This window comes from Triticum aestivum, chromosome 4B, assembly GCF_018294505.1.
Source record: "Triticum aestivum cultivar Chinese Spring chromosome 4B, IWGSC CS RefSeq v2.1, whole genome shotgun sequence".
Taxonomy (NCBI): Eukaryota; Viridiplantae; Streptophyta; class Magnoliopsida; order Poales; family Poaceae; genus Triticum; species Triticum aestivum.
The window spans coordinates 98,331,993-98,341,943 of NC_057804.1; the positions used below are offsets into that span (position 1 = coordinate 98,331,993).

At 49.1% G+C, this 9,951-nt stretch overlaps 1 protein-coding gene across 1 annotated transcript; it reads left to right on the forward strand.

Moving 5' to 3' along the window:
* The first annotated feature begins 2,927 nt into the window (after positions 1–2,927).
* LOC123091257 (disease resistance protein Pik-2) lies at positions 2,928–8,871 on the forward strand. Its single transcript, XM_044512711.1, has 3 exons — positions 2,928–4,102; positions 5,271–5,927; positions 6,778–8,871. Exons 1-3 carry the CDS (start codon positions 3,041–3,043, stop codon positions 8,569–8,571), a joined length of 3,513 nt encoding a protein of 1,170 aa, XP_044368646.1. The 5' UTR covers positions 2,928–3,040; the 3' UTR covers positions 8,572–8,871.
* The last annotated feature ends 1,080 nt before the right edge of the window (positions 8,872–9,951 follow it).

The window sequence follows — 9,951 nt, forward strand, 5'->3', positions numbered from 1 at the left end:
GCGGACCAAATAACATGTGGGCCTACATGCCTGGTGTGCCGAACGGGTCGGCCTGATTAGCAAATAAACCGTGCTCGGGCCTGAGAGCATAACACGCGTGCCAACACGACATGACAAGTTTAGGCCAACTCCACCGCGCGACCCCATCCTGTCTGGCCCCGTCCGTTTAGGATAAAAGGGACAGACCAGGCAGCCCAGTGCGCGGGAGCAAAAAGACTTTTGTTCATTTTGTGTCCGCTTTCGACCCATCCTCGGCCCAAGTTTGCGCCAATTTTGGAGTGAAACGGACAGCGCGCAGACGGGCGGGACGCGCGCACTTGTCCTCCCCTGGCCCGCCTGTCGGTGGCACAAAGCAAAAAACCCCGCCCATCCATTTGGCGCCATTTGCAGCAAACCCTCCCACGTCCCTCCCGCCACCCCCTCCCTCCCCTGTCCATGGCCGATGCCCAGCCGAATTCCGGCGGCCTGGCCGTCGACCCGCCCAGAAAGGTGAAGAAGAAGGCGGCCAAGGCGCCAAGGAAGTCGCGGTTGGAGTGCACGCCGGAGGAAATCGCCAAGTTGGACGTGGAATCGGCGAAGACGAGGGGCCGGAGAGCGATCGTTAAGGTCAATGCTGCCGCGCCCAAGTTCGCCACTGAGCGCGATGCAATGGAGGCCGCGCGGCGTAAGGCCGCGGTCAACGAGAAGGAGGACATCGTTAACAAAGCGCACGCCCTCCTCATGCTTGGCATGTGCCGTCCCGCCGGTTTCCCTGCAGCGACCGTCGGCCCGGCGAGCACATACTCGTCAATCGCCCGGCCTCCGTCGCACTGCCAGTCGCCGATGTCGCAGACCACGCCCATGTCGCCCGGCTTTCCCCCGCCAAGGCACGAAGGCCAGACCTGTTTCTCGGGGCCGCCGGACTTTGGCGTGATCGCGCTGTCCACACCGCACCCCTCGGCCGTCATCAACCTCAACGTCACGCCTGGGTCCAACAGTGGTGGCCCGCCGTCCGTCGAGATGCAAAGAAAGCAAGCACGGGCACCATGTCGTCCCCCCGCATCTTGTTCGACGGAATGCCAACACCAATGCCGCCGGTCGACGACCCCTTCTACAACCAGTTCATGAAGGATGTGATCTACGAGGGTGGGCACGGCCGTGCCTACGACCCCGACGAGACCCAAAGTCAGGATGGCCGCGCCCAGTACGTTCCCGATGAAGAGGCCGACGATCGTGCTGACTACAACCATGGTGACTCATGGCATGAGGACGATGACGATGAAGAAGAAAGCAATGACATTGATATTGGTGGTGAGCCATTGTTCATCGACGAGCTCACCCAAAGAGCGGAAACACAAAAGAGGAGGAAGAGCATTCGCACGGGTTCATATACACAAGATGAGGACAAGTTGATTTACCAATGTTGGATGGAGATTAGCCAAGATCCAAAGACCAGCACGCAACAAAAGGGCCTTGTTTTTTGGACGAGAGTCCACAAAACTTTTCATGAAAGGAAGATGTTTGAGCCCTACCAAATTACAAGCAACTGTGGCATCACCTCGATTCAAAAGAGGTGGTTGTTCATCCAACAAGAGTGTAACAAGTATTGCGCCGCATTTGAGAGCGTTGAAGCACAACCCGTGAGTGATCTCGGCGTTGGGGACATGGTATGCTCTCCTTTCCTAGCCCTTTTCCTTGCTACGGCCATGTGAGACTTCGGCCTCTTATATGTTTGCATGTTCAATTATTGTTGATCATGTGGTGTAGGCATTTCAATCTTTGGAAGCATTTAAGGCCCGGGACAATGACAAGCCATTCACTCTTACGCATTGTTGGATGATCATCGACAATTGCCCCAAGTTCAAGGATCAATACCGTGAACTTCAAAGAAAGAGAGGCAAGAAGACGGCCAAGTATGTCGGAGGTGGAGATGGCGAGGCGTTGAAGAGGCCGAGGGGCAAGACCAACTCCAAGGTGGACGACATACGTGATGCCTCATCCATGGCCTTGCATGACACTTTGCATGGCATGATGTCTTAAAAGGATATGAGGGACGAGAAGAAGCGGCCAAGCAAGGACGAGCAAATGAAGCAATACCTAGAGCTTCAAAGGAAGAAGCTTGAGATGGAGGAGGCGGCCAAGAGGAGGAAGATTGACATGGAGGAGGCGTTCCGGCAAAGGCAGCTCGACATCGAGGCGGCCAATGTCTCGGCCAGGCAGAGGCAGCTCGACATCAAGGCCACCAATGTCGCAACCAAAGCAAAGGAGGTGACCCTTGCGATAATGAGCGTGGACTTGTCCAAGATGAGCGACAAGACGAGGGTCTGGTTCGAGGCCAGGCAGAAGGAGATGCTCGACGCCGACGGCCTGAACTAGGTCGTCCGATCGGCCGTGGCCGTTCTTTTTGGAGGCTGGCATGGGTGTCGCCCCGCCCGCTGGGCCGCTGGCTGTGTGCCGGCAAGAAAAACATCCATTTTGGAGACCGGCTGTGTTGCCGGCGAGGACAACTATTTATTTTAGAGGTTGGTTGTGTTGCCGGCCGCTGGCTGTGTTGCCGGTGATGGACGTGTAGGCCGCTGGCTCTATTGCCGGCGTGAACTAGGGCCGCTGGCCATGAACTAGGCTTGGCATTTGAAACGTTGCTCTTTTTTAAAATGAAGGCGAACAAAATGGGGCTGCGTCCGCGCGCTGGGCGCACGGCCACCACATCCCAGGACACGTCCGAACACGACCCCATTGCCCTATCCAAACGGACAGAATCCGATCAAAACGGGCGTCCGTTTGGAGTCGCGCGGTCGAGTTGGCCTTACTGATTAGCACAGGCCAGGCCTACCCATTTGGCCATCTCTGGTTCAGCCAGGCATTTTTCATGGTTTCATGTCTCAAAAAAAAATATGCCCTTTTGCATTTTGGAAGGACGCGACTACTCCGAGTCAACTCTTCTTCCCCAATAAGAATGTCATCTCAACCTGCTCCGTCGATGCACATCTGCTGCTCGTAGAATACACACACACCACGCCAATCACCCAGCCCAAGGAGAGCGACGACCAAGTCGGCAGCAATGGCGGACCTCGCGGTGGGCTTGGCCAAATCGGTGGTGGAGGGGGCGTTGACCAAGGCCCAGTCGGCCATCGAGGAGGACTCCAAGCTGCGGCAGAGCGCGCAGCGCGACCTCGTGTTCATCACTGGTGAGTTCCAGATGATGCAGTCCTTCTTGAAGCTCGCCGACGACGAGCGCACCAGGAACATCGTGGTGAGGACCTGGGTGCGGCAGATCCGGGAGCTCGCCTACGACGTGGAGGACTGCATCGAGTTCGTCCTCCACCTCGACAAGAAGTCCCAGTGGTGGCGCCGCCTGCTCCCGGCCTTCGTGTCGGCCGCCAGGCAGCCGCTCGACGAGGCCATCGCCGAGATACGGCAGCTCAAGATCCGGGTGGAGGATGTGAGCTCCAGGAACGCGCGCTACAGCCTCATCAGCGACTCCGGCTCCAAGCCCGTCGTCGTGCATCAGCAGCCGCCGGCAGCGGCCCGCGCCGCGATGGGCGCCACGGCGTTCCACATGCTCGTCGAGGCGACGGACATCGCGAAACGGCAATATGGGGATCTCACCCAGCTAATCACCAAGAAAGACAACGGTTTTCAGGTGATCTCGGTGTGGGGGACTGGCGGCGATCTTGGGACGCTATCCATCATCAGGAAGGCGTTCGATGATCCAGAAATTTGCCAAAACTTCACCTGCCGTGCCTGGATCAAACTCGTCCACCCTTTCAACCCCCACGAGTTCATCCGGAGCTTGAGGGTTCAGTTCTATGCAAACTCTTGCAAAGAACCGGGGTCAATCATCGGTGTAGGGGTCCTAAAGATGATGGAGGCCACTCAAGACGATCTGGAGACATTCATGGAGGAACTCAACAGCAAGAAGTACATCATCGTCTTAGAAGATGTGTCCACCATTGTAGACTGGGATGCTGTCAGAATGTTTATTCCCAGCAGTAAGAACGGCAGCTGTATCATTGTGTCGACTCAGCAATCCGAAATAGCAAGCGTCTGTGTGGGGCACTCATACCAAGTATTGGAGCTGAAGCAGTTCTCCACGGAGCACTCGGTTTATGCCTTCACAGAGGTAAAGCCTAGAACATCGTTAATTACATTCAGAAAAATATTTGCCTTAACTTCTTCTTTACTCATCAACTTTGATATTAATTATCAGAGTCACAGATGCACACATTCTATCATCAAGTTATCATGAGAGAAAAGTATCTAAAATCTATTGACATGGTTTTCTTTTTGTGAAAACTGTTGTTATCATCGCCAGGTAGCAAACAAATTTTGTCTGCATCATTTGTTCTTTCCAAGTTGGACAGCTGTAGTTCTAGGATATAGAAATAATGAATCACTACTTGATTACTTAAATACCTTGTGTAATATGCTTTAGAGTTTGCCGTGTAAACACAGAACGTCATAAAACTGACCACTAATTTGTTGGTGGCACATATTGAACTGATACATGTGGATTTTATTTGTTATTTGGTTCCAACTAAAAAGGAAAATGAACTTTATTAGTATAAAAAATTGAGATGACCAATTCAACTTTCAATTCAAACGAGAGCTTCAACTTTCAACCATGGCCATTCACTTCTAACTAAAACAATAAATGAACTTTCAGTTTGGGGAATAAACTTTCCGTACATAGGTTTTGAAGTATAGATGAAACTAACTACAAAGTAAATTTCCAACAATAAAACTCAACTTTCAGTTGGTCATGCGGGCATTCAAGTGAAAATTGATGAAATGTCAATAGCCTATGGCACTGGCTTATAACAGCTTTCCATAGCTTAGAAGGGATAAACTGTGGCTCATCTCCAGGTGAAGCAAGTTAGCGTGCATGACAATTAATACCTGCACTCCCCATGGGAGCTATGAACCCTCTATTGTTGCTAGGGAAAGCAAAAAGGAAGCGAAGTGAGTGAAAGAGGATGAAATCGATTCCACCAACATCTCTTTGCACTCCTTTCCATAGGCTTCTAATGAAATTGTTGGACTTGCACACCCAACTCTGGGCTTGTTTACCTACATCTATTTCATTTTTATTTTGCATTCCCCCTTACATTCCATGTTTTTTCTTCCAATAATTAATCAAATCCTCTAAATTGTTCACCTTTCCATTTTTTAGGAAAAGTAGACCGGTTACAATTTTGAATCATTTATTTCTTGTTATTTCCTGAAACTCTAAGATGTTATCCTGTGAGGCCTACCTCGTGCTCGTCAATTTGATTTGGTTCTTTTTTCAGGGGTCTCAAGGTGATGGAGTTAAAGCTGAGGAGATATCAGCAGAGCATGAAGCGAGACCTGATACAATTCACACCTCTAGAATTGATGCAGCCCTTGCTTGGATGAAAAAGTACCCCATCACTGGACGTGAGTCAGAAATTAATGAGCTTTGTCAGTACACAACCAAAGCCCGTTTTAACTCTTTCCATGTTATATCCGTATGGGGGATAGCTGGTGTTGGGAAATCAACTCTTGTCAGAAACTTGTTCTGCAACAGAATCCTTAAGACAACCCTATTTGAAAAGTATGGTTGGGTGGATGTATCACATCCGTTCAATTTAAGGGACTTCTCCCGGAGCTTACTGTTGGATTTTTATTCTGAATCATTTCAAGCCAAGGAGGCTGCTTCCAATGACACGATAAGAAGCAAAAACCCCATTCAAGAGTGTCGTGATCTTCTGGAACAACATCACTGCCTCGTAGTTATTGATGATCTGCAGTCCAAGGAAGAATGGGACTTGATAAAAGCTGCCTTATTGTCGAGATCTTCACAAAGTGTTATTATTGCCATTACAACTGAAGCAAGCATTGCCACATGTTGTGTGGATAAGGAAGACCTGGTCTTTAATGTCAAAGGTCTTCAAGCCGATGCAGCCGTTGATCTCTTCCACCAGGAGGTGTGTAAAAAACTTCGCTCTGTTTTAGCTCCTATTTAATTAGCTTTGGTCCAGCATGCATGTTCTTACAATTGTCACTCGGTCGTCATGCAACAATTAGCTTTGGTCCCCCTTACTTAGGAGATCAAGACATAGCATAGCACTGAATACTATCTTAGATTTACTATATAAGTTGATTGTAGACTATTGGAGACATCGACATTGTTCTACATATTGCATAAATGTTTTCCAGTTTTGTCGGGTTGTTGTGCCTTTGGTAGCAAAAGTACGTTCCTTCCTTCCCTTTCCAATTACCTAACCTTTTTTCATGGACCACACTAGGGACCAGCGCCTATCAGAAGTAACGCAACCCCTAACCCACACAGATATACACACGCTGAAAAAAGAGACAATGACCCATACACGCATGTGTAAACAGAAACAACATAAAAACGGGCCCAAAAACATGAATCTTTGTGCTCAAATCGTGTGGTGGAGATGTTAGATGTGTAATAACTAAATCTCGTCTAGATGTGCTTTAGCAAATCCATTTTCCTTTATTTAGAATAATTCCGTCGCTTTTAACGAATAGTTCACATGCTGTGATGCTCCTTTTTTTTACGAATATATATAATATTCCTTCTTTACCTTTCCCGTTTCCATGTCCCTGGCATTTTATCATTTGTACAGAATTTAGGCACTTCTAATGAATAGTTTCATTTGCTTTCACATTATACTCTTAAATTGGTCACATATATATATTGTGTTTGTGTCTGCCTCACTTATATTTTGCAAGTGAAACGTCAAATTCCAACGTAACTAGTCTTTACCATATATACTAACAGTGGTATCTCTCAAATTGGTTGAACAGGCGAATAGGAAGAATTCATCGTCCACTTTGAAGGATCTCAAAGAAGAACCAAAGCTACTTGAACTTATTCTCAAGTGTGGCGGGCTTCCCAAAGTACTAGTTGCAATAGCCGGTGTATTGGCCAAGAAGACAGTCACACTAATGGACACTGTAGGTTTGACCAATGACAGATTCATGCACACACTGGAGACCAACCCAGAGTACGACAGTCTACGTGGTCTATTCGGATGGATGTATTCGTACTTCCGTAGTTGCCCGGATTCCCTTAAGCCGTGCATCTTCTACATGTCACTTTTCCCTCGAGGTCAAAGCGTCCGGCGAAGGCGTGTGGTGAGACGGTGGGTCGCGGAGGGCTACACAAGGGACAGTGAAGACAAATCAGCAGAGCAAAATGGGGAGATGTTCTTCTCCAAGCTCCTCGATCTGAGCATAATCCAACAGCCACCACAGTCGGTCACCACTGCGTTGGGTGACACAAGGATGATCTCCTGCCGTGTCAATGGCTTCATACGTGAGTACATTGTATCACGGCGGATGGAGGAGAACCTTGTCTTTGAGCTGGAGGGCTGCTGCGACGTGACCACGCAACGCACAGGGCGTCACCTCATCATAAGGGAGAGCTGGGACAGGGACAAGATCGTGTTTGAGAGCATGGACTTCTCGAGGCTACGGTCGCTGACGGTGTTTGGGAAGTGGAAAGAATTCTTTGTTTCCAAAAGCATGAAGCTGCTCAGGGTGCTTGATCTAGAGGATGCATTGGGTGTAGAGGATGCTGATCTCGAGCGGATGCTGAAGCTGCTGCGTCGTCTCAAGTTCCTCTCGTTGCGAGGATGCCATGAGATCCACCATTTGCCAAGTTGTTTAGGAGACCTGAGGCAGCTCCAGACCCTGGATGTCAAACGCACCTCCATTGTAAAACTGCCAAAGAAAATCAGTAAGCTAGAGAAGCTGCAGTACATTCGTACCGGCACCTCCCTCCTAGCAGAGCAACAATCAACACCATGCCTTTCAGTATCCGAACTCTGTGGACGTCGTCCCCTAGTTGGTGTTATGGTACCTAGAGGGATTGATAAACTGACGGCCTTGCATACGCTCGGAGTTATCAACATTGGCTCATCAGGTGGGAAGGCCATCCTCAAAGAGCTCAAGGATCTCACCCAATTGCGCAAGCTCGGAGTGTCTGGCATCAACAAGAAAAACATTGAGAAGTTCTCATCTGCAATCTCAGGTCATGTTCATCTGGAATCCTTGTCGGTGCACGTGGACAAGGACAGTCAAGGTTGTTTGGCTGGCATATCCCTACCTTTGCAGGCATTGCAGAGTCTCAAACTGCATGGGCCTGTCGAGAAGCTGCCAGGTTTAGAGATCGACCAGCTTAGCAAGCTGAGAAAGTTGGATCTGGAGATGAACATGTTGACAAAGGATGACATAAAGCTCACTGGGAGTCTACCCAAACTATGTGCTCTTCGTATCAAGCTGCTCCAAGATAGTAAGCTCCACTTTTGTGTCAAAGAGAATGGGCTTGAGTTGCACACTTATCGAGAGGCCAAGGTCCTCGAGATTGCTTGCGGCTCCAGCTTAGATGTTACTTTTGGAACAAACACAATGACTAGTCTTGAGCTGCTGAAGGCTTACTGCTCCGAAGGATCTTCAGTGAAGTTTTCCGGCCTGAAGAATCTAGTTGGACTCAAGGAAGTCCTGATTAAGGGCTGCTGTGACGACATGCTGAAGGAAGACCTGCAGAGCCAACTCAACGATCATTCAGAGAAACCGGTTTTGAAGCTGGAGGAATAGCCACGTTTGCCCTGATGGATACTGAATGAATGGTCATGTCCCTGTTCATTTGTCTTACTCTTTTTCCCGCATACTACTCGATCCTGTTGTTTTTCTGCGAAGTTCAATATACAGATGTGTAACTGTCCTGTGCTGTAACATGCCAATGAACGCTGAAACTTATAGCTGATAATCTGTTGGCGAAGTAGTTTTTTTTATAACCTGTTGTTTTCATTTCCCTTCTTTTAGAGTAATACCTTGTACCGTAGAAAAATATCAGTTTTTTTTTGCTCGATCCTTGTATTTATTTTAGTTGGTGTTTTTCTTTATTAAGAAGAAAAGAAAAAAGAATGACTGATTTGGATAAAGTTTAGACATTCAATGGTCGGACTAATAGAGGCTTAGTAATTTTAGTTTTTTGTTTGGGTCTGAATAACTGCCACACGTGTGGCATGGACGGGAACCCACCCGCACACCTTGTGTGGCATGGACGGGAACCGGCCCGCACGACCACGTCCACGCGCACAAAACCACGGCCCGCACGTTCGGTGCGTGGCAACCCAGCCCGCACTGCCCCGTCCGGGCCACACGACCCGCTGCCCGCATGACCCAGCCGTTCCCGTCCTCCGCTCCATCGCCTCTCTCGACTGTCGCCAACGTCCCCCACCTCTCGAACCCCTACCCCCGTCGCCGGCCTTCTCTGGTTGCCATGGCAACTAGAGCAGATCCGTAGGGCAAACCCACCGCAAACCACACCCCAACCCTCCCCACCCCCAGCCCCCCACTCCAACCCAGCCCTTCAGAGACGATCAGCTAAAATCAGGTGAAAATCTCCCTATCTCATCCTTCTCATCCTTCAGGCTGAAAATCTCCCCGATCATGTACTGGATCCATGCTATAGGGGGGTGGCAACACCAGTAATTCTGAGATCCAGTAGTTTTGTGATCTACGTGTTGAGCTTAACTTAAGTTTCTAGTATAATTGACGCAGGTAGTTGCGTATGAAATGGATGAGTAGGAATCCCTAAAAAAGGACAGGAAGGACAATTTTTGGAATGAAGGGGTTGGGAAAAATTAATTGCCACTTGTGTATAACGACAGTTGCCACCTTTCGTTGTCAGTAGCTGCCACCTATTTTGACCTGTTGCTTGCCATCCCTATCTTCTATGTGCAAGCAGCAGAAGAATACAATTCTTGTGGATTGTTGATGCCTTCTTGTTCATGCAGTGATTGAGAGCACATCGGAAAGAAGCGAGACACGGAAAGAATGAATCACGAAGATGGCGCTGATGCTTGGGGTTCTCAAAGGCCAGAAACGCCCCCTTGGGATGCATCAGAGTACAGTCAACTCATTTCTACAGGGCCGTTGCTGCCACTACTAAAACATTATGCAGGCGTAGGT